The sequence below is a fragment of the Hemitrygon akajei genome, chromosome 10 (genome assembly GCF_048418815.1).
Source record: "Hemitrygon akajei chromosome 10, sHemAka1.3, whole genome shotgun sequence".
Lineage (NCBI taxonomy): Eukaryota > Metazoa > Chordata > Chondrichthyes > Myliobatiformes > Dasyatidae > Hemitrygon > Hemitrygon akajei.
The window spans coordinates 77,423,882-77,449,454 of NC_133133.1; the positions used below are offsets into that span (position 1 = coordinate 77,423,882).

Here is a 25,573-nt window from a genome sequence, read left to right on the forward strand (position 1 = left end):
GACTCACCAGTTTCAAAGTTAATTTTCCATACAGCACCTACTTTACAAAAAAACCCTTTCACCCAAACTAACAAAGGCCCATCTGTGTGAGTTTAGTGAGGTGTTGACTTACACTGAAGAGTGAATCAATATTGAGAAAACCCCTTAATTCTAGTATCTCACATTGAACAACAAATTTTTTGAAAGAGTTGCTTCCTCGTAATTTTTTATTTTTGTTTATGATGGAGCACTGAACACAAATATAATTTCAGACTGCTTGTATCATGTAGGAATTTGGAGAAAAAAAGAAATTAAGTTTTATTGAATATAATGTGTTTAATTGCAGAATGGTGCTGGTGCTTTGCGATATTTCAACTAAGCTAAAATGTTTTGTCGATGATTTTCACTTGTACTCAGTGTCTGAGGCTTCTCACTTAAGTGTCCAACAATAATCAGCCAGCATTGATGGATTCCAGTTGATACTTAGGGCCCAACTTCCTGGCATATATGACAAATACACTCAAGGGCTTCAAGCCAGGTACAAATATCAATTATAACTAACATTTTGATGACAAACTCGGCCATCCCTGGAGAAGATGGCAAAGTTTGTCATTGAAACATCAGTATCATCACCAGATATCAAAGGTGGCTGACATAAAGTCCTACCAATGGCTGGAAATGGCAGGGCTGAGGGACAGCACAATAACTGGCATTGAGCACAAGAGCAGTAGAAGCAGGTGTCTATCACACCAGACAAGACCCAAGATGCAGACAGTGCAAAGAATCGGCTGAAACCATCCAGCACGTGGTAGCAGGGTGCGAGATGCAGGCAGGGACAGCATGCACTGAACGGCACAACCAACTTGCAGGAAATGTGTTCAGGAACATCTGTGCTGAGTATGGATTGAACACTCCCAAATCCAAAATAGGAAACACCTGAGAAGGTAGTGGAGAATGATGGAGCTAAGATCCTGTGGGACTTCCAAATACAGACTGATAAGCAGGTAGCAGCCAACCAACCAGATGTAGTAATTCTGGACAAAGAACAGAAGAAAGCAATAGTAATTGATGTGGCAATCCCAAATGACGGTAACATCAGGAAGAAAGAATAAGAGAAGCAGGAGAAATACCAGAGCTTGGAAGATCAGAGAGAAGGGATGTGGAAGGTTAAAGCCAGAATAATGCCAGTGGTGATATGAGCACTTGGGGCTGTGACACCTGGACTAGGAGAGCGGCTCAAACAAATAAAAATTCTGGGAACAACATCTGAGATCTTGGTCCAGACCACTTTACTAGGACCAGCAAGGATACTGTGCTGATCCCTCAAGCTCCCAGGCCTCTGGTAGAGGACCCAAGATTGAGGGATAAATACACAAGCAGCAGCCTATTGTAGGTATTGCTGTTGTCCAGATAGTCCAAGGCCAAGTAGTGATTCAGTGAGATTGCATCCACTGTAGGCTATTTGGCTGATCAAGTCTACACCAGTCAGAATAATCCATGTTACCTAGATTGTCTCTTTAACCGATCAACTTCCTTAAATTTTCTAAATTTTTGAAAATCAAGGGGATCTGATTAAGTACTGGAAACTTTCTGAGTCACTAAAATGAGTCACTGTACCATCATGTTTTAGTATACATTAGTGTCCTTACAATCCCATTCAGTTGTTAATTTAACTCTGCATTGAATACTTAATGAGCCAAATTGATTTAAGCCATTGAATGGGAACATTATGGTTGAGACTGAATCAAAATAGTTGTAAGGTTGAGTTGTCAACATCCACTTTAAATGGAGAGGGTATGACCAAATCTGCCCCGGTAGCTTAGGTTTAGGTTTTGTCTGGTCCTGTGACGCCTTAAGAGTTGGAGGCTCAATCAGCTGGGGAAAAGCCCAGAATTCAATGGCTGGAACAAACAGACATTGTACCAGGCAGCTAATAAGGGACTGGTAGCTATTCCCAATCCCTTTCCCATCTCACGTTTGGTGTATTCCTTCTTCTCCATCATTTTCCCATTCTAACTGCACCCAGCCTCACCTCTTTCTGACTATCTGAGCCTCCTGTACTCCTTCTACCTCCACCTAATCCCTTCCTCCTCTCAATCACATTTCCCCCCTTTTCTTCCATCTTTTCTCTTCTGCCACCACCTCATCCCTCAGTTCCACCTTCTCCCATTCTCTACTGCCAGCTTCCTTCTTTTTCCATGCTTTTCAAAAATGTCCTCATTCTTCTTCCTCCTCTCTCAGTCCCAATCACACCCATGCCATATCCTCATTAGGTTATTCCCTCCTTCATTGTCCTCTACCCCTTCCCCTTCCTCTTTCAAGCTTCCTCCCCCTCCCACCGTATACAGGTATATGCTTATTTCAAAACTCATTCTGCTCCCCCTACCCATTTCTTGCACCATTTCCCAAAATAGAGGTGCCTCTCATTTTCACCCAACTCCCTTATCCCCCACCACCTCTTCACCCATTCGTTTCTTTCAGCTCCTCCACCTCCCCTCTCGTCCTCTCCAACCCTCTTATTCCCACCCCACTCATCTTTCCTCCTTTTCTCTTTCCCTCTGGTCACAGTCTGAACTACTGCCTCTCTTTTCTTCAGTTTCCTCGCCTTCCTGTTGATTTCATCTCTCCTCCTTATCTACTCTTCCTTTGTCTTGTTGCCCTCTCTCAGCTACTCCACCTCTCTTCCTTTGCTCTCACATATTCCAACTCGTCCCACTCCCTCAAATATTTCCCCTCTCGATCACTGTCTTTCCCCTCTCCTATTATTAATTGCTTCTCATTGTCCTGCTCCATCTTTTTCCTACCTCCCAGCCCATACTGCACCTCCTCCCTTCTCCTCTGCTCTCTTCATCCCTAGATCCCGCCACTTCCTTCACATCCCTGCACTCTTCCTACCTTCCCTCTCAGTTCCCATGACAATTTCTCCCACCGCATTTCTTTCTGTCTCCCTTTCCCTAAAGTTCAATGCCCAGTTACTGTTGAAATGTAGCAAGGGTCTCTGCCTCTTCAACCCTTTCAGGCAGCAAGTTCTGGGCTCTCCAGCTTCCTCTGTTTACACATCCTCTTTCTAATCCTTCTGCTTGGCATGCCCTTAACCTGTCATCCATCTATCTTGGAAAGTAAAGTCCTTGCTATTTACTCCATACCTCTCTACTGCCACTCCTCAGGACCTGTATCTTATTTTTCCAATCTTCCTTCCTAGCTATAGTTTTCCACTGAACAGCATCACATCTTCCTTGCAGTGTTGCAACACATATGCACACACACACACCCACAAAATGCAGCAGGGAATCAGTCGGCCAGGCGGCGTCCATGGAGGGGAATAAACAGTTGACATTTTGGCCTGAGATCCTTCATCAGGACTGTTTATTTCCCTCCATAGATGCTGCCTGACCTGCTGAGTTCCTTCAGCATTTTGTATATGCTGCTCTAGAATTCTGGCATCTGCAGATGCTCTTGTGCCTCCTTTCTTCCAATGGTGGCCAGAACTGTCTGCTGTAATCTAGCTAATGTTGAACAGAATGCTAGCTTATAGTCAAGGATCTATACAACCAAGGTCTCTTCATTCCAACTTACCACTCAATATCCTCTTATTTATTGTATTCCCCTGCAATGATGCATGTCACCTTCTGCATTACCTGCATTTTCCAGTACAGACTCTATTACCACATTCCTGCCTCATTAGCCTGCATTGCCCGGCATTGTTAAATTTCCCATTGTGACGTACTGTAGTCAGCTGTAAATCAAGCATACGAATGCTGTTTCATTTGTAAAGTCATACAGAAAATACAAGTGTTTGACTTGGCACAATAGATCAAATTGTTTCCTTTTGATTAATTTTTCCTCAAGCAACAATTGCGGTAATGCTAGATGACACACTTCAAAGAATAACAAATAAGTCTGTTGCAACTATTTCAGTTCAGAAGTCATAGCTATTCTTGGCAGGAAGGTGTTTTCCATTCCTCTTTTATTATCTCTTACAATCATTCCCGAAAGCAGGCAAATACTCTGCTGGTCAGCAGAAAATGCTGCCTCTGGAAGTCAGGCAGCATCTGTGACAAGAGAGACAGGGTCAAAGTTGTTACTCTGAAATATTAACTTTCACAGATAATGAGTGTTTACAGCATTTTCCATTTCATTTATAGACAGACCAAAGAAGCAGACCTTAGACCCAGAAACACCATGTCAACCATCAACCATGATCCATGGAGTTAATAGAAGCCAATCCCATTTTGTTCTCCCCACATTCCATCAAGTCTCTCTCACCCACACACAACAGGCAACTTACAGTGGGCAGTGAACCTATCAACAAGGATATCTTTGGGATGTGGGTAGAAACCAGAGTTTCAGGGGAATCCCACCCAGTCACAGGGAGACTGTAGACATTCCACACAAACAATGGTGGAGATCAGGATTGAGCCTAGCTCTCTGGTGCTGTGAGAAACTATATCAACTACCTGCACCACCAGCATTTCAAGTATTTTGACTGACTTTCAAGGCTTTTGCTTATTTTATGATCTGAGTATCAGCAGCTCTGATGAAGCAATACTCAGTGGGAGAGGAATGTTAGCCTAGATGATGCCTTTGGAGTAAGGCACCTCAAAAATGCTTCACTCGCTGTAGAACTTTTTAACAATTTGGGGCCTGAAATAGCACTGCAGAAAATTTATCTTGATATTTTTTTTTTCCCCCTTCTCCATCACAACTGCAGTTAGAAAAACACAATTAAAAATTATTACAGACTTAACTGGAGTTAAAGATTCTCATGTTATATACGGTACATACTTCTTAATAACAACAGCCCCCAAAATTTCAGGCACAATTATTCTCAAATTAAATAAAGCTGTATGCTGAAGGATGGTGCTTTTTCATAGCAGAATGTGGACAAAGGATTCCAGACTCTCAGATGGTCTGAGGCAGGTGGGCGTGGTTGATAAAATGCCACGGAGCTCAATGAAATACTCATCATGAACAAACAGTTACAACATGCACAGATTCCTGGTGCTGTAAGGTGCCTTTTGAAGTAAAATCCACTGCTTCAAACTTAGATTTTGGAAGAAGCATATTCCAACTCCATCTGAGGCAGCAGACAAATGGTATAATTTCACAACTCTAGTTCATCACCCCTACTCAATTTCACAGTCTCCACCCTTTACTTTTCCAACTGCATGGTTTCAAATGGACACAGCCTGGATCGCTCAACAGAAACCACTGACCAGTAAAGTTCATTAAATTGCTCCAGATCAGCCGGTATTGGTTGTATTAGTATTGCACTGACATTTTACTACAAATCATTGCCAGGTTATTGAAAGATTACAGCCCTATTTTAATATTTCCATTCAAAAACACACATTTGGAGTTTGAAAGTTTATTTGCTCTTTTAAATGACAAATCTCTGATATACCTGAAGCCAATGTTCTGAAGTTTAGCCACTGGGAGAAATAGCAATGTATGTGGTTATATCCTGTTGCACAACCTTGCCCTTGAAATAGTATAAAATTAAATCTAGTGCAGACATATGCTTAAGTTAGAACACAAGTGTAACTCAAAGTGGGTATGCACTGGTGGGCGAGCTTGAGGCTGAACTTGTGTGTGTGTGTCTCTGTTAAATACGTTAAGTCTGGCGTGGTTGTGTGCGGTAGGTTGATACTTAGCATGTAGGTTTGGTACGTAAACGTGCTTTTAAGTATATGAGCATGTTTGTATACCCATCTGTTAGATACTTCTGCAAGAGTCCATGCACATCCTTGTCTTTTCAGCAAACACGGATATATCCCAGTGTGCACATACGAGGGTGGTGTATGTGTGTGCCTCTGAGGGGTGTGTGTACTCATTTGTGTGTGCACTCCTGTGCCTCCAAGGGGTGTGTGTTTGTGCCTCTGAGGTGGGGGGGGGGGTGTGTGTGTGCGTGTGTATGTCTGTACACCTCTGAGGGGCATGCGTGCAAGTGTGTGTCCGCCTCTGTGGGGAGTGTGTGCATGTTTTTGTGTGTGCACACATGTCTGAGGGGTGCGTGCCTGCACCTTTGACGGGGGGGGGGGGGGGGGTGCACACGCGCAAACATGAACCAGTGCGGTAATTCTTATACACTATCCTCCACTGACATAGCCAGCAAATGGTGAATGTGTGATGTTAACATGGTGAGACACAACTCCTGTGGTCTTCATGGTACTGGAGTCCTATTCAATATGTTCATGCTCTTAGTGGACAGTCTGTGCTGAACTGGTTTGCTCTCCTCATCTGCACAGGTAGCCAGTGATACAAACGAAACCTGCCACGAGCTCACTGCTTGAGGCCGACAGACAAGAGCAAATTGCCGATTGTCCAAAATGAGACCAGAACGGATCTCGGTATGACGAACCAGAACAAAGGGCTGCAGCTGAGGCAGTCTGTGACAGCTATCACTGTTTGACCGAGTGGTCAGGTTGGATAATGATGATGAGAATCATGAGAGATTCTTCATTCTTGCATTCTGAATGCTCACCGGCTCACTCTGTATGTTTGAGGCTGTAGATTTTGTGTATCAGAATGTCCTGCTTGCAACTCAGGAAAAAAAACAGTATATAAGTGTCAAAATACAAGAATGTGCTATGATCACGATGTCACCAGGTTATACTGCATATAATTATCATCCATGGGGACCTCCTCATTTTCCTCTGAACATTCATTCACAATCAGTTTCCTTTCACTTTCTGCAGGAAATTTCAATTGTTCCACTGTTGTAACATTGCAGGTTAATTCCATTTCAGGTTTTAAAGTCAAACTTCCGTTGAGCTGTTTATTCCTGATCTGCAAGAGAAAGAACACATGGTCCATTAATCTCTCTTGGATCTTTGTCACGGACAACAGTATGCATTTCCTGGCCTTTCAAGCTTTATTATTTTGCTATTGAAACTAGAAATAATGAAAGGCACCTCCAACCAACAAAAACCTTTTTTTTTGTCAGCAAATATCAGAAAAACGTAAGGAGCTGGTCAATGGACTTCAGGAAGCTGGGAGGGGCATGCACCCCTATATGCATCAATGGTGGAGATGATTGAGAGCTTCAGCCACTGAATCGTGGCTGACAGAAGATTATGGCTGGGAGCTTAACATCCAAGGATTCGCATTGTATTGAAAGGACAGGCAGGCAGAGAGGATGGGGTGGCTCTGTTGGTAGAAAATGAAATCATATCCTTAGAAAGAGGTGACACAGGATGCAAAGATGTAGAATCATGTGGGTAGAGCTAAGAAACTGCAAGGGAAATAACACCTGCAAGAGAGTTATATATAGACCTCCAAAAAGTAGCAAAGATGTGCACTACAGATTACAAGGTGAGATAGAAAATGCATGTCAAAAGGGCAACACTACAATAGTCATATGGAATTTCAGTTTCCAGGTTGATTGGGAAAATTCAACTGGTGTTAAATCCTAATAGAGGGAATTGTAGAATGCCTATGAGATGGCTTTTTAGAGCAGCTTGAGGTTGAGCCCACTAGGGGATCAGCTATTCCGGATTGGGTGATATGCTACAGACCAGAATTGATTAGTGAGCTTAAGGTATAGAAACCTTAGGAGACAGTGATCATAGTATGCAGTTACAAGAAAAATAAGATCTATTATGTGAGATTTTAATTGTTAGAGCCTAATCAGGGTGTAATTTGTGAAATGTGTCCAGGAATGCTTCCTGAGTCTATACACTCAGTAGCCATTTTATTAGGTACACCTGTCCACCTGCTCATTAATACAAAATCTTTATTAGGTACACCTGTCCACCTGCTCATTAATACAAAATCTCATCAGCCAATCACATGGCAGCAACTCAATGCATAAAAGTATGCAGACATGGTCAAGAGGTTCAGTTGTTGTTTAACTCAAAAATCTGAATGGGGAAGAAATGTGATTTAAAAGACTGACTGTGAAATGATTGTTAGCGCCAGACAGGGTGGTTTAAATAGGTCAGAAACTGATCTCAAGAATGTGAGGGTTTGGTAAAGCTGAAACACGATTCCAGCCTGGTCAATGTGGTTTCCAATGGCCCAGATATAGTCACTCAAAAAAGTCTTCAGGCAGCCAAACACAAGAAGATGCCAATACAAGAAACACATTTGCAGCACATGCCAACACCATTGTCACAAAGGCGGTTTCTGCCATCCTGTCTTCTAAGTCAGAGAAACACATGAACAAGAAGTTTCAAAAGCTTTCAAAATCTACAAGGAATTTAATGGTCATGTTCAAAGTTGACTTCTATCTCAAGAGGAGGTACGTCAACATACTTAGCAACAATCAGTTGTCTAGCTACAGCTTGATATAGTATCAGACATCACCATTGCCTCCAAATACACATGGCAGGCTCTTGTGTCTCTCCCAGTCAAATCAACTCAGCACTTCACCTGCAGTGCTTTGGGTGAAACACTCCACCTAACTGGTGAACTGCACTGCATGGTGAGCTGAACGGTAACCAAGTCAATGTTATGTGTGATACCTAACAGACCAGCAAGATCTGAAGGTCCTTGGCATGTCCAAGCTTAATCTCTGGAGTATTAGTTGAAGTCGACAACTTGGAGGGGAGAAGATGGGAGGTAGGAGTTCCTAGGCCCGTCCAACTTACCTGGGTGTGGATTGCTCTAAACACTGAGCCGATTTGGTAAGGTTGAGAGCAGGTTCTTTGGCAGCGAAATCTAGGTCCAAAGTGGATTGATGGGCAGCGTGTTCTAGGCCTGAAGCAACTCACTGCGGCAAGGACCAGGTCCTAATGCGAAAGGCTATACGCCTTTTAGACAATCTAAATGCTGGACCAGATAGACCAGAAAGGCAGGGTGCCAAAAGATGGGTGAGGTTGGATCCCTCTGGGTGCCAAGCCAGTTTGGAGAGGTTGAGAATAGCTTCTCTGACAGCAAAATCGCCATGGTGGGGCCCGGGTCCTAGTGCGAAGCTCAGATAATTTAAATGCAGGACCAGATAGTCCGGGGACTCTTCTCTCCACAACGCTAAGGTTGTGAGGCTGCCCCCTGGCTGCTGTGTTTTGTGTCTGCAAACTAAGTGGTGAATTGCCCCGCTAATATGATGAACTGAACACTGAGGCTTTGGGCCTACTTGGGGCTGCTCCAGGTATTCGCATCCAGGGACTCAGTTTGGTTCGGAATGCTGTTTTTGCTGCAGTTTGCATGATATGTTTTATTTCTTTTTCTCTGCGCACCGGGGGTTGGTCTTTTTTTAAAAAAATTGGGTTCTTTCCGGTTCCTTGCTTTGTGGTTGCCTATTAAGCAAACAAATCTCAAGGTTGTATAATTTATACATTCTTTGACAATAAATGCACTTTGAATCTTTGAATCATGTCAGTCAATACCATGTCGTCATCAGTACATGAGACCATACAACAACTGCAGCAGTGTTTCAAGGACGTTTAGGTTGCTGCATCAAACTGCAAGCAGAACTCCATCAGTGTCCATACACAAAGCCAGTCTTCTGTCCCGAAGGGCTGGTACCAATTGTGGAGCAAGAGCTAGATCACCTGCAAGAAGCTGGTGTGATCAAAGTGATCTATTCACACTGGATAGTTTCAATTGTCCAATGCCGCCTGGCCTGTGGAGATCCTCCAGCATTTTGCGTGTGTTGCTCCAATGGTCATTATCTGGAAAGCCAATGGTACTGTGAGGTTGCTTGCAGACTTAATTGGTCTCATTGCAGCTCAGGAGACAATAGCAGTACCCATTACTGCTTCCAGCAGCAAACTGGAGAGAATCTGCAGATGCTGGAAATCCAAAATGCTGGAGGAACTCAGGAAGCAGTCGGCATCTATGGAAAAAAGTACACAACATTCAGGCCAAGACCCTGGTATTGCAAAATTGAACGGTTGTCACTACTTTGCAAAGTTGGACTTGGTTGAAGCCTAGCTCCTAGCAAGAATTCACAGGAGCTTCTCACCTCTGTCTGCCTTTCAGGGTAAAGGTAGCTCCTTCAGTTTTCCAAAAGCTTATGGACACCATGTTGAATGGTCTTTGAGAGAGTTTCCGCTTATCTTGATGACATCATTGTGATGAGTACAGATCAGCCAATACCTGGACCATGTTTTGAACAAACTACAAGACATTGGATTGTAACTTCAGGCAGAAAAAAATGCAGCCTCCATAAATTTCAATCAAGTATCTGGGATTTATCATAGATGAGTTTGGTCATCACCCAGATCCCAAAAAACATCACTGCTATCTTAAAGATGCCTCTACCATTAGATGTCAGCACTTTACAGTCATTTCTGGGCATCATCAGTCATTATTCAGCATTTCTCCCAGGAATGAACAGCTGAGGGAGCCACTCTATGCCCTGCTCAACAAGGGTGCTGCAAGGAAATGGTCCAAACAGTACCAAGAGGTTTTTGACTGGTGACGAATATGCTGTTGTCCGACATTCTCTTGATGTATTTCAACCCAGGATTGCCAACTGGCATCACACTGGATGTGTGCAACTACAGGGTGGGAACTGTCATATCCCACATCTTTCCTGATAGTTCCAAAAAAACTGTCACGACCACAGCAGAAAGAAACTAAGGACAAATCGAGAAGGAAGTCTCGGGAATCATCTTTTCTGTGAAGAAATTCTACAAGATACTTCACTCTCCTTACTGATTACACTGTTGTCCATCCTTGGGTCTAAGAAGGCATCCCAGTGTATAGAGCTGTATACACTGGGATGCAACAATGTTATTAACCTACAATTTTTAAATCAAATATGTATCAGCCTAGGAACTTGGTCAACCAAGTGCCCTCTCCAGACTCAGCAGGTTACTGAAAACGAAAATGCAGTCATGCCTGCAATTTCAGTGGATTCTGAAGTCTCCGAAGTTGTATAGGATGCTGTTGAAGGTCTTCCAGTTGACAAGATGGGAGTAGAGAGGGCTGCAGATCCTCTTCTTCAGTGCATGTCCAGATACCTCATTGACAGATTGCCATTCAAGGTTGAGGAAGATGTCGTACACTATTACCGGTGTCATTCATCGCACTCAACTGTGGACTAGTGTTTGGAGACAGAATAGTCATTCCATGAAAATTCCAGGAAAAGCATTGAAACAATTCCACCATGGTCACCCAGGTATTAATCAAATAAAAGCCCTGGCAAGAAGCTTTGTGCACTGGCCGGGCATAGACGAAGATTTCACATCCATATGCAAGCTATGTATTTAATGTTCTGTGACAGCAATGAATCCAAGTAGGGCCAATAGACAACATTACCCTCAGTGTACCAGACCTTGGAGTCAACTTTGCTGGCACAATCAATGGGTGTTCCTATCTTGTCCTGGTTGATACCAGATTCCAAATAGCCAGAACAATTACCTATGGAGAGAACAATGACAGAGACGACCATTCAACGGCTTCTGCAGATTATTAGCTGCTTTGGGATGCCAAAACACTCATTTTAGTTCACAGCAGTTTGCTGCATTCTTGCAGAGAAGTACCACATCTGCTCATCCCCATCATCCACTGGCCAACAGCCAAGCAGAGAGGTTTGTTATCTTCATATGGTCGGTTCTGAAATCAGTGGGCTCCCAACATACTTCTGCTAACATTTTGAATTGCACTATATCCAGTCCTTGAGGGGAAATCACCAACTAAAGTACTTTTGGGAAGAAAACTGCACACAGTATTGGATGCAATGCTGTCACAGTGTCCATCATCCAAGACAGCAGCAGATCAGGTGCAGAAAGGCAGCCACACAGATCTTGGTCAACAGGTGAAGTCATTCAAGCCTGCAGCTGCAGTGTGGGTCAGACAGTAAAGCAACGGGCAAGCCCCCCGAGTACCAGGTCAGATTATCCTTACTGTCTTTGACATGGATCCCTGGAATACGGACCCAATCCCTAACCTCCGGCAAGCCCCACCCTTCCAGCTGAGCCCAATCTCCAGCCACCCTACACGATGTGATCTCCAGTTATGCCAGCAATCCCTAGGCTCCATCTCTGGGCACTTCGAGTGAAGGGGATTGCTTTTTAACACTGAGTTTAGAGACCATTAAGTTTTGAAATGGTGCTTGACCCTGCTTTCCGATTAAGCACTGTTCCCTTATTATGTCTTCTGCCTTACTGGGATATAGTCAATTGCCAGATGCGTCATTGCTTGTGTTATAAACAAAGGTCTGTATTTATCTGCCACCTCAGCATAGTGTATCCTAAGCTGGACCTTGGATACAATGGGTTTCCTGGCTCCAAGAACAACCCAGGAGTCTAATATTCAACTGTTCTCTTATTTATATAAGTATGAAATCATCAGTCATGTGACTTATTCAGATGATTGTGTTGAATACATTGCATTGCTTTCCTCTTTGGTGTAAACACCTTTTGTGGTTTATTGATTCAGCCTGTTGACCGGCTTCCTCAATATGGTTTGGCCCTGGTCAAATGCACACTCATGCTTTCCTGAAACTGTGGAATTTACAGACTCCTGACTTGAGTCACAACTGCTGTGCTAAGGTGGACAGGCTAGGCTAGAAAATGCATGATATGCTCACTTTCCTAGGTCAGGGCACAGAATAAAAGATTACATTGCAGGTTTATGTAATACTGGTTAGACCACATTTGGAGTACCGTGTGCAGATCTGCCCACCACACAATAGGAAGGGTGTGGTTATGCTGGAGGAGGTTCAACAGCACGTTGCCTGAACTGGAAAACTTTAGATATCTGGAAAGACTGGATAGACCAGGCTTGTTTTCCTAGAGTAAGGCAAGCTGAGTGGCGATCTGACAGAACATTATAAGATTTATAAGATTATGGAGATCTTTAGAGACAGAATTTAAAGTAGAATAGTAGGCTAGGGTGCTCAAAACAGGAGGGTATAGATTTAAGGTGAGGGGAAGGTATTCTGTGCCTTCTACATTTGGCTGCAAAGATGGTAATGCATTAACCTCTCAGAAACCAGGTCAAGCAAAAGTTTGCGAGTCTGTACTTAGCTATGAAGCAGAAATATAATAGGGCATTTAATTTGCCAGTTCTTTAAACACAGGGATAGATGGCTTTGTTGTCCTACTGCAAGCAGGACACACAGCAGCTGCAAGGTGGTGAATCTGGGGAGTTCATTGCTACAGGATTCATGGAGTTATACAGCAAAGAAGCAGACGCTTCAAGTCAAGCTGTCCATGCGATCAAGACATCAATCTGAGCTAGTTGCATTTGCTCCTATTTGGCCCATATGCCTCTGAAACTTTTCTATCCATACAGCTGTCTGAATACTTTTTGAACATTGTAATTGCACCTATCTGTACCACTGCCTCCAGCCTTTGAGGCTATATACCCACCACTCTCTGCATGCAAAGGTTCCCCCTCAAGTCCCTTTTAAGTCTTGCCATCCTCACCTTAAACAGATGTCTCACAGTTTTAGGGTCCCCTACCCTGGGAAAAAGGCTGACCATTCAATCTATCAATGCCCCTAATGATTTTATACATTGCTCATGCTCCAGTGGAAAAAATGAGACCATAAGATGAATACAATCTTCCCAGGTTTCCAGCTGGTTACGGGTATCAATTATAACTGACATTTTGATGACAAACTCCACCACCTTCAGATGAAGATGTACCCAGCTGGAAGCCTGAGAAGAGTTCATTTGTTATATACACCAGGAAAGCACTAGATCCTTTTTTTGAGACCATAAGACATTGGTGCAGAATTAGTCCATTCAGCCCAGTAAATTTGCTCCACCATCTGATCATTACTGATCATTTCTGTCTCAACCCCAGTCTCCTGCCTTCTCCCCTAACATGTCTGACATATTAAAAATTTATCAACCTCCTCCTTGCACTCAATGACTTAGCCTCCACAGCTGCCTATGGCAATGAATTCCACAGATTCACCAACTTATGGCTAAAGAAATCCCTCTCATCGCAATTCTAAATGGACGTCCTTCCATTCTGAGGTTGGCCCTCTGGTCCTAGAGTCCCTCTCTATAGGAAACACCCACTCTATCCAGGCCTTTCGACGTTCAATAGGTTTCAATGAGATTCTTCCTCATTCTTCTAAATTCCAGCAAGTACAGACCCAGAGCCATCAGACACTCCTCATATAAGCCTTTCAATCCCAGAATTATTTTCTTGAACCTTCTTTGAACTCTCTACAATGTCAGCACATCTTTTTTTTTCGATAAGAGGCCCAAAATTGCTCAGAATACTCCAAGTGAGGCCTCACAAGTGCCTTATAAAACCTCAGCATTACATCCTTGTTTTTATATTCTAGTCCTCTCAAAATGAATGCTAACATTGCATTTACCTTCCCGACAATTGACTTAACCTGCAAGTTAACTTTCTGGGAATCCAGCATGAAGACTCCCAAGTCGCCTTGCACCTCAGATTTTTGAATTCTTCCCCCCCCCACCTTTAGATGCTTAAGCCCATCTGTGTCCTTATAATTCAAACCCTCCATTCCCAATAACATCCTCATGAATCCATTTTAGCCTAATATTATCCATCCTACAGCTGGGTGACTAGAACTGTGCACAATACTCCAAGCGTGGTCTCATTAATGATTTGTAGAGTTACAACATGGCATCCCAACTCCTGTGCTCAGTGAATGCAAGCATGTCAAACACCTTGTCTACCTGTGTCACTACTTTAAGGGAACTACGTATTTGTTTTGCTTTGCAATATTCTCCAATGGCCCTGCCATTTACTGTACAAGTCCTGTCCTAGTTTTATTATCAAGCATTTTGGTAAATGTATTATCACATAAAACTCTCAAATACAAAGTGATCTTTTGTTGTGACTAACTTTACCACACAACTCTACAATGACATGTTTCACTATCGTATATGTGCCAACGCCTGGCCTTGATCGGCTTTGCATGCATTCTGTCATCAGAAGGTGATGACTGTTCCCCTTTGAAGTAATGTTAACATGGCCCCAATATGTGCTACACTACACCGTGACAGCCTTCTCTAACTCCACCAATATTTAGCCAACACATAAAATTCAAGACAATGGCCTTTATGTTGACAATTCCAGTGTGATTGGCAGGTAGGTAACCTACAGTCTTCAAGGACACACAGACAACTTGATCTCATTTTAAACTTAATTTGTACTTCAGAACTATGTCTACAGACTGGCCATGAAGTCACTGTTGGACACTTGCTTGATCCATCCTGTGTTTGGCAAATTGCTTTTGCATTCACCTTGCCCCGCTGTGTGAGCAAGCTGAGTGGTTGTTATCAGGAAAGGTTCTGTATGAAATTCAACTTTCACTCACAAACCAAGATAATTCATGTGGTGATCAGCACCCAGCATCAGCCTGCACAGCAAGTGCTTCTAGGCAATCATTCTTTAATCTCACTACTGACTACTATTCAGTATTGTCATTACAACTTAGAGTTAATTGAGACCAATGCTTCTAGCACCATTGTCCACTCACAAAAGGCTTTCAAACCTTGCCCTGAAAATTTCCTATGATTGACTTTCCTTCTTAGTAAGGGTCAATGATTGAACTCAACATACATCTTTTCTTGCAATGGGACAGTCAGCCTGGATTTCTCAGCTTTCCGTTATCCAACACTAATGTGAAAGTCATAGAAGAGTTGTTTGTAATACAGATGTGTCACAAAATGAACACTGTCATCTGCGGCCGTTGTAATTCCACTCAGATTTCTTCCTGAACTTTTATGACTAACTTGTTCACTCTGTACTGGCATTTGAAACGGAGCTCATGTCTGCAGCTCTGCTATCACAAGTTGCTGTGTGTCCATCCTTTTAATGTGAATAGTATTGAGGCACTTTTTTTTAAAAAAGGACTGTGACATGAATAATCTATAACAGAGACTCCTACCACATTTGGTCATGAATGCTGCCCTTGTTTTGATACTTTTTCCTTCTTAACTACCATTATATCTATGCCCAAAGGACAGAACTAATTGGTATTCTTGACTGCTAACTCTATGGAAGTCATAATCACTCAGATTTTGTTCACAAAAATCTGTAGTTGTACGTCTTCTCAGATCACACACAAACCAGTGCACAGTCCAGAACATTACAATTATTTGGCAAGTCTTTGGGATTAATGTTGTAATCATTCAGATACTCCCACATTTTGACTGAATGTTCCAAATTTCTAACTTTTCACTTTCCACCATAATCATGGGTTGAAATGTTTTTTCAACCTCTGAATGCTCTGTCCAAATTCTTCTTCTTAATCTTCAACATATTTTGGAGCTATCACGTCAGAGACTGCAAAATACACATGGGAGCAACTATCTAGTGGTAATATTGATTTCTACAATGCCCTCACTGTGGCGTTCACTCGCTGAGGAACAGTATTCTCAAAGTTCAGTCTATTTTCTCGTACAGGTTGACTTTCTATAATCTGGCACCATTGAGACCTGAGGAGTGCCGGATTAGTGAAAATGCCGAATTACAGAAGGATCACATTAATTAATAGCTAACCGCCTCATCATACCTTTAAAATACCATGTAAATCAGTACAAGTTAGATAATAATGAAACAGAAATATTAAATGAGTATCAAGTGAAATTTTAATAAAGTAATATACTGTACAGGCACAGATAAAATAAAGGGTACAGGTAAATGTATAGGAATTAACTTATACAGAACAGTTGAACATTTCCACTTCTAAAGTGAAACATTTAATATACCTTCAGGCAAAGTTACATGTTTGCAACTGTGGGGTTGTCAGGATTATTAACATCTTCATCTTGAAAAATGAGTGAAGCATCAGGAACTGGTGCTGAAACTGGCACAACAGCTTCTTCAAAAACTGTTGATGGTGGCAGCACATCTGTGTGAGCAGAAGCAGAAGTCGGAGAAAGGAGGTCTTCCATATGCCACATTTCGCACGACCGCCAGGCGGCCAAGGATTTGGCGCTGGGCTCTTCCCTCTTCACTCGCAGATACTGAGGGAATCCTCGCTAGTTTCTTTTCCTCTGCTTAGTAATATGCTTAAATTCAGTGGGTTGCCACGCCTGATCTGAGGTTGTAGGCAGAAGAGAATGAGCGCCAGCCGGGTGACGTCGGAGGGCAGTGTGACTGCTGGCAGGCAGGCGAGAAGGCGGACTGACCCAGTGCGCGCCAGCTCCCCCGCCGTTGGCGGGTGAGACAAGCAGGTGGCAGGCAGCCGCACCTCACGCAAATGATATTAATAAATGCAGGAAAACAAGCAGGATTCGCCTGTCTGTGCTTACAAAAATTACAGATGCGTGGAAAATTTGAAATCAGTGCCGGATTATCAAAGGACCCGGATTACAAGTAGTCGGGTTAGTGAAGGTCAACCTGTATATACTTATGGCTTCTTTTTCCGAAGCCATTGAATCACTGTTCCCTCCAAGCTGTGTGGGTGTGTGGCCGCACAGTAACTGAAATGTTCCCGTGCGCATAGACTCTAATGCCAAGCAGCTGGAATTCTCTTTCATATAACCTTTTATTAAAGGGCCATGTAATTTTCAGGTTGTGTAAAAAATTTCCTTTTCAAAGCATTGGTTGGTCTGTGCAGCTGTAAAGAAAAATAGAGGGAATGTTGCATGGGATTTCCTCTCCAACCCCAAAGTCCATGAGGTAGAAACAACATTTAAAAGTAGAACACTGATTAACATTGATGTTACTTTTGAAACATAACTGTCCTTTTCTACAGTTGTTAGTATAGTTAAAATGGAACTTAGAAATTACTTGGAAACTGCTACTTACAACTGCAGTTATAAGACACAGGGGCTTCCAACAAGGATGTTTATATTGTCTCCAACAACAAAGATATAAATATTTACCATTTATAGCTGACCACATGTCCTTTCTGCATAACTAAACCCTGCACCCAGTCCAGACTTTGTGTGTAAGCATGTTTGAAACACAAATATAACACATGTCAAGGGGCATATGACATTAAGAGCAGAGACTTGAATGGACAATGCTCTTCCCACCACCTGCCATATCACTGCGACCTTCACCAACTTCACAACCCTTCATCTCTGCCATCTACAGTTCTCTCCTCATTTCCTCACTGATTTCTTTTTCCAAAGGAAATGCTAAATGTTTTAAAAAGTTAACTTGGGAAGTTTTCAACTTACTGTGTTGTCGCCATTTGAGTCTCCAAACACACCCCTGAGCAGTTTTCCTGGATCGGGAATTGGTGGGAGGATCCACTTCTTAAGCCTTAAAAGTAAGAAAAGATTAACAATGACATCTGGTTAAAGAACAAAATAAATTCAAGGCATAAAATATTTTGTAAGCCTGCATTTATCACTTTTGCCACAGGAGTTCATTTACTCATCTGTTTGGTTTTCAGGAATTAAGTATTATTGACAGGGCTGGCAATTTGTTATCAAAATGCAAGTGCCCTTGGGAATGTAGTGGTGTGCTTAGTGAACTGCCTTGTGGAACTACTGCTGTCTTTGTGGTGAAGGTCTTTCTGCTGTTGAGAGGGGTTTCCAGGGATTACACCCATTGGGATGGTGCATTACTTGGAAGAGAACCTGCCGGTGGTGATCTACCCATATACCTGCTGCTTTGCCCCCTTTAAGAAGCACAATTCATGGGCTTGGGAGGTGCTGGCAGAGTAGACTGGGTCAGTAAGTGAAATGCATTTTGTACATGGTCCATCACTGGGTACTGGTGGTGAAGGGTCTGAACTTAAGGATGATGGGTGAAATGCTTCATCCTGAATTGTATCCAGCTTCTTCAAGTCATTTGGGCACACTGCTCTAGATAAGCAGAGAATGGTCCACCACAGTCTTCATTTCAGCCTTTTGGTTGGTTGAAAGGCTTTGCAATGCAGGTAACTTGCTGTAGGATACCCAGTTTCTGTAGCCAAAGTATTTATGTGAGTGAATCAGTGAGTGCGCATCCCCATTTCTGGGTCATCGATGAAACAGCTGAAGAAGACTGGACACTTTTCTGAGAAACTCCTCTGGTGATGCCTTGGGTTGAGATGGTTAACCTCTGACAACCAGCTATTTTCCTTTATGCTCAACATGGTTCCTACTATTAGAAGTTGCCAGGATTCAAGGGACTGAGTCATAGGGAGAAGTCAGGCAAGGCTAGAACAATTTTTCTTCTAGCTGAAGAGACAGAGTTGATATTATAGCACTGTATAAAATCATGTGACACATAGATAGGGTGTACGTATGCAGCCATTTTGCCAGGATTGGAGAATCGGCAACCAGAGGGAATAGACGGTAAGCTGGAAAGATATAATAGGAACTTGAGCGTAACTTTTTTTTAAGGTAGTACAGATGAAGAAACGGTTGAGACGTGTTCAGTAAAACTTAAGATATCTGGACAGGTACATGGATAGAAAATACATAGATAGATAAAGGCAAAATGCCGGCAAATGGAGCTAGCTTAGGTGGACATCTTGGTCAGTGTGGACTATTCGGGACGAAGGGCATGTTTCCATGCTGTATGACACCATGACTCTATTAGTTTTTCAACTGATACCCATTGACTTCTGCTGTAGCAAGACTCCTTGATAACATCTAGAGACAAGATCTGTGAAGCAGTTCCCATTGGCCAAACCAAGCCAGACGTTAAGAGTAGCCAATAACACAGGAACTACAACTAAGAGGCTCAAAACAAATTGTGCATCATGGTAAATCTGGCAAATATGTTATAGTAGGATATTACAGAAATGAGCAAACAAGTCTCTTACTTCTTCAGGTTTGTGAGGCAGATGATTGCAATTGCAGCCACTAGTACAGGGATGAAGACAAGTAAAGCAATGTCCCAATTCCATTCTTTGGTGTCCTCTCCTGAGGAGAATATAGCTTTATTAGTGACAGACAATTTTACCTTCTTTAAAATGGTACATTCGTAAGCTTTGTGCCAATAAAATCTTCGTGACACAGACAGATGACACCCAGAAGCATTACCACAGTGTCCCTGCCTTTCAGATGCCATAATGTGTATCCAGCCCTGCAGCAGAGTGGTAAGGAAGTGAACTTAATTGATCATTGTCACATTGGATGTGGTTCTTCCTCACCATTGAGGAATGGCAAAGACATTAAAGAACTAATGCAAGAAAAGCCTTCAAGAGATCTGGCATATCACCAAATACAACCTTCAAAAGGTGCTGTTTTGAAAGTTTCCTGACTGGTTTCATCATGGCCTGGAACAGTAAATTCCAATACACAGGCCCAAAGCCAACAGAGTAGTGGACATAGTCAAATCCATCATGGCAGAGCCTTGCCCACCATCAACAGCACTGGTAGTATTCACAGGAGCTGCTGCCTCAAGAAGGCAACATCGATCATCAAGGATCCCCACCATCAAGGTCATGCCTTCTTCCCGCTGTTACCATTGGGCAGAAGGTACGGAAGCCTTAAATTTCACACCACCAGGTTCAGGGAAACTACTTTCTTACAACAAGCAACCTGCAATTCCCTAATCCTAGCTCAGCAACAGAACACTACAGACCCACTTACACTATCACAGATTGAACTTCAATTGTGTTATAGTATTTATTGCTCTAGGCTCCGGAGAGCCAGTGGAATTTTTTCCCACATGCTGGATAACATGTCAAATATTACAGGACATGCATGTAAGCTAAGCAGTAAAGTTTCAAATAAGAAGTTCCCGCTAAGTTTATTTGTTTACATAGAGTGGTGGACAGCTGGAACAGATGAGGTGTTGGAAACAGATATGACTGTTTAAGTGGCAGTGAGAGTATGCAGGGAATGGAGGGATATGGATGCTGCACAGTTTAATTAGGCATTGGGTTCAGTGTGGACATTATGGACCAGACAGCCTATTCCTGTACTAATATACAAAATTGAAAACTTCTTTTTTTCCTCTCCCTGCCTTGTGCTACATCGGGTGGCAGGCAACTCTTTAGCATGTTTTGTTACGAGGCTGAGTTGCTAGCTCGATGCTCACCCTAGCAGGGATGAAAAGCCTCCAAGGAGACTGCCAGGTCTGAACCACAGACCACTCACCACTACACCACCAGCTGATCATAAATGAAATGTAATAACATTTATTCTTGAACAAACAGATCAACTGATCTTCTATTTAACTAAACAACCAGGAGGCTTACTTCAGATTAACTCAGTGTCCAGTTTCCAAGCTTTTTAAGGAAAAAAATCAGTGTTCATAAAAAATCCACACTCTACCTTTTATTACTTCATCAAAGGGAAAAGATTTACCAATATATTGCACTTCACTCCATTCACTCCATAATCCTGATTTTCCACATATAGTAGTGTACTGGACTCGCACCTGGATGCTGTTTTTTGAATTGAGATCTGCATCAGTGATATTTTTCTCTTGATCTTTGCTCTGGAAGCAAGTAATAATTAAGAGGCTTAAAAACAAAATTCTGTAGATCATGTTACTTCAATGGAAAATAGAATCCAGCAAGAAATTAAAGCTATCTCAAAAATGTTTCTTTGCAAAGTGAATTATTATTGAGGTGAACAGCAAGTTAAATCCATTACATAATATTGTATAAATCATTGTTCCACCTACACCTAAAATACTGAGTGGGATAGTGGTCCATGTTGAATAACAATACCACACTGCTTTGGAAAAGAATGAAAGATCTTCAATCTGAGTGACCAGTGGGACTGACAAACTGAAGAGTGAGGGAAGTTTGTACACATTCACCTGGTTCTAACAAAAGAGACTGAAAGACAACAGATTAGCTTCATTTTAGTACTCAGAGGGACAAATATTGTTGAAGGCATAAAATTATTTCATCTTCTCCATTACACTGTCCAGTGCCTGAAGGAGAATAAATTCTGCACAGGTGGCAGAACATGAACTTGAGGGAACAAATAATAAAGGGATCGCAGCAAGTTGGCAATACCAATTCCTACAAATGAAAACAAGATCAATTTCAGGAACAGCAATTACCCTATAATCACAGGTCCAAGCTCGAATGGGTTTTTTCATTCACCACTACTCTGAACCTACTCTTTCAAGGTCTCTACAATTCATGTACCAACATTATTTTAATTTACTTTTTTTTGGCACATTGGTTGTTTGTCAGTCTTTACGTGTCCAGTTGGCCCTCCTCCGGGACCCCCGCAGATACCAACAAACGTGGATGCTCAAGTCCTTATATAAATTAACATAGTATTTGCATATAACCTATGCACATCCTTTCGTATACATTAAAACATATCTAGATTACTTATAATACCTAATACAATGTAAACAGTTGTTATACTGTGTTGTTTAGGGAATAATGACAAGAAAAAAAAGTCTGTACATGTGCAGTACCGACGCAACCATCGTAGCTCTTCTGGGAATGCTGATGCCGTCTCGGCATCAGCCGATCCCGATTCTCCCGTGATCTTTAACTTCTTGAGGCTGTAGCGCTTTACGTAGCTAGCCAGCCATCCCTTACTAGCTTTAAACTCCTTCCTCTTGCTCACAACACAAGTAGTGAACGAATGAGACTCGAGGTGAACAATGCTCAAACAACGAATAATACTTTTAATCATCTGTAGATTACAGTACTTATAATACCTAATACAATGGAAATGCTATGTAAATAGTTGTTACACTGTCTTGTTTAGGGAATAAGGACACGTTGGAGGAGGCTCAATAATACTAAAGTCAGGATCTGTGGAGGTTGAGGGTTGAGGACCACTTCGGCAAGCGACATGCCACTTTTCAAAAGATTTAAGATTTCTACTAGCTCGGCGAGAGGTAGCACTTTACACTCCCTCTTAGCCTTTGAGGAATTGCTTTGACCACTCGTTCCTGACAAAGGGTCTCAGCCTGAAACGTTGACTGTACTTCTCCCTATAGATGCTGCCTGGCCTGCTGCGTTCCACCAGCATTTTGTGTGTGTTGCATGACAAAGTGTTGGAAGGTGTTGAATCATTGTGGACAGAGCGAAGGAACTGCAAGGGAAAAAAAAAAGACCCTGAAGGTGTGGTGTACAAATTAAAACAGGCAATGGTACAATAGTCACGGGGGATTTCAATATGCAGGTAGATTGGGAAAATCAGGTTGGTGCTGGATTCCAGGAGGAGGAGTTTCGAGAATGCCTACAAGATGGCATTTTAGAGCAGCCCATAGGTGGGCCCAGTATTTTTTCTTGCGGATGCTTCTTATATGATGCCGCTGCAAGTTTTTCGTTGTACCTCTGCACGCACATACTTCCGCATATGACAATAACCTTTGACTTTGAGGTCGAATGGTGCACTCCTGCACCTGATTTGTACTTTCTTGTTACTTGACCTCTCGCCATTTCTTTAACCCATGATATTTCATTCTGAATGAATCCCAGTCTAGCTTGCTCACTCATCACATATCTCCAAATCTATAAGTACAGGGTTCAATTCCCTCTACTGTCTGCAAGGAGTTAGTACGTTCTCCCCGTAACCATGTGGGATTGCTCCAGGTGCTCTGCTTTCCTCCCACAGTCCAAAGGTGACCAGTTCATCGGTTAATTGGTCATTGGAAATAGTCCTGTAATTATGCTGGGGTTGAATCAGGGGTTTTGTTCGGAGGCACAGTTCAAAGGACCATATGGGCCTATCTGTGCTGTGTCTCGATAAGTATAGTAAGTAAATAAAAGGTTGCATTTAACAGTTTGTTAAAACTCTGTTTCTTTAACACACTTTATCAATCCATTACTCACCAAATAACTGTTCCAGGAACTCGCCTTGCTGCTCTTAACTCTTACTTCATAGAGCAAACACTGTTTTTTCCAATGCTCAGGGATCTCCCAGTTCACATAAATCCCTTCACGAGTCTTTGACACATTTTTCAGCCAAGGTGGTTGTAGTTTCACTTCAAGAAAATAAAATGTTGTGACATCATCAATTGCATTGTTTCCCGGTAAAACAAAGCATGCTGTAACGCTACTGCAGGCAGAACCCTAAATTGGGCTATTGATTAAGCAAGGTCAGAATAGGTATTTTTTCACCAGAGACTTCTGGGGGAAGGTTTTCCTCAGCTTCACTTCAAAATCTGTACAAATCGATATTATGTTCCACATCCAATGTTAAACCAAGAGTTAGAATTGACATGAAGAGGTCGTAGAGCACTGCAGTGCAGAAACAGGCCCCTTGACCCATCTAGTCCATCCAAAACTGTCATTCTGCCTAGTCCCATCGAATTGCACATGGACCTTAGTGCTCCATATCCACCCCCCCCATCCATACATTTATTCAAACATTTCTTAAATGTTTCAACCAAACCTGCATCCACCACTTCCGCTAGCACCTCATTCCACAATCTCTGACTGAAGATCTCCATCAGGTTCCCCTTAAATATTCCACCTTTTACCCTTAACCTAGGATCTCTAGCTCCAGACTTATCCAACATCAATGGAAAAAGTGTCCTTGCATTTATCCTATCTATACCCCTCATAATTTGCCTATCTGATCTCCCCTCTTCCTGCTACGCTGCAGGGAATAAAGTCCTAACAGATTCAACTTTTCCTCTACAACCCAGGTTCTCAAGTCCGGATAAATTACTGATAAGTTTTCTGTGTACTCTTTCATTCTTAACATCACAACCTTACTTTTACTGCAATTTCCTGCTAACATTCTCCAAATTCTCTAAATCCTGCTGACTATTGGCTGTTCTATAACATAATCCTTTCTTTTCCTCACTTCCGCCTATATAAGCCTTAGACTCATTATCCCTGATGAGTAATGCCACCCTCCCTCTCTACTACATCTAAAGCAACAGAACCAAGGAACATTGACCTGCCACTCCTAGTCCTCCTACAATCAAGTCTCACTAATAACTACAACGTCATAATTCTACAGGCTGATTCATGCTCTAAGCTCATCTGCCCTAAATATAATACTCCTTGTATTGAAACTGACACACCTCAGGATACAATGCTTACCCTGCTCAACCTTTAGTTCCCATCTTTGTTAGTAGGCTCGACATCCATTATCCCCACAACCTCTCCACTCGCTGCCCTAACACTCTGCTTCCCAACCCCTTTGAACTCTAGTTTAAACCCTCCAGAGAAGCACAAGGATATTGGTCCCCTCGAGTTCAGATGCAAACCCACCTTCCCTGGAAGTGAGCCCAATGCTCCAAAAATCTGAAGCCCTCCATTATGCACCATCTCCTTAGCCACATGTTAAACTGTAATACCTTCCCATTTCTAGCATCACTAGCATATGGTACAGGTAGCAATCCTGAGATGACAGATCCTGTTTAAGTTAGCACCTAAATCAATAAATTCACTTTGCAGGAATTTGTCACGCTTCCTGCCTTTGACATGGGTAATGATGTGGACCATGACCTCTGGCTGCTCACCTTCCCCCTTTAGAATGCTATGGACTCAATCTGAGATATCTCTGACCCTGGCACCTGGGAGGCAACACATTATTCTCGTCCACAGAATCACCTATCTGTTCCTCTAACCAGTAAATCCCATATCACTCATGTTCTGCTCTTTTTCCCACCTCCCTTCTGAGCCACAGGGGCAGGCTCAGTTCCAGAGTTGGTCATTGTGGTTTTCCACTGGTAGATTGCCCACTCCTCCCCAACAGTATCCAAAGCAGCACACTTGTTACCGAAGGGAACAGCCACAGGATTATACTGCATGAAGTGCAAATCCCTCCCCTCTCCTGACAGAACTTGCCTCCTGCAATTCCCATCTATCATCAATATGATCCAAAGACATCAGCTGCAACTCCATTTTCCTAACAGTCTGGAAGAAGAC

The 25,573-nt window shown here is 42.5% G+C and overlaps 1 protein-coding gene across 4 annotated transcripts in view; it reads right to left on the reverse strand.

Annotated features, from left to right (window-relative positions):
• Nucleotides 1-5,331: 5,331 nt before the first annotated feature.
• Nucleotides 5,332-25,573, reverse strand: part of LOC140734499 (interleukin-13 receptor subunit alpha-1-like) — a 47,801-nt gene continuing 27,559 nt past the window's right edge. Inside the window, exons 6-10 of one of the 4 annotated variants that reach the window (XM_073058541.1) lie at nt 23,522-23,673; nt 21,072-21,204; nt 19,580-19,679; nt 18,000-18,084; nt 5,332-6,768 (exon numbers count right to left, since the gene is read on the reverse strand). In XM_073058541.1, the coding sequence (XP_072914642.1) occupies nt 6,574-6,768; nt 18,000-18,084; nt 19,580-19,679; nt 21,072-21,204; nt 23,522-23,673 (665 nt within the window). In that variant the 3' untranslated portion in view covers nt 5,332-6,573. Of the gene's footprint in view, nt 6,769-16,439; nt 17,432-17,999; nt 18,085-19,579; nt 19,680-21,071; nt 21,205-23,521; nt 23,674-25,573 lie in introns of those variants that run through there. The other 3 variants (XM_073058542.1, XM_073058543.1, XM_073058545.1) reach the window with 3 other exon arrangements.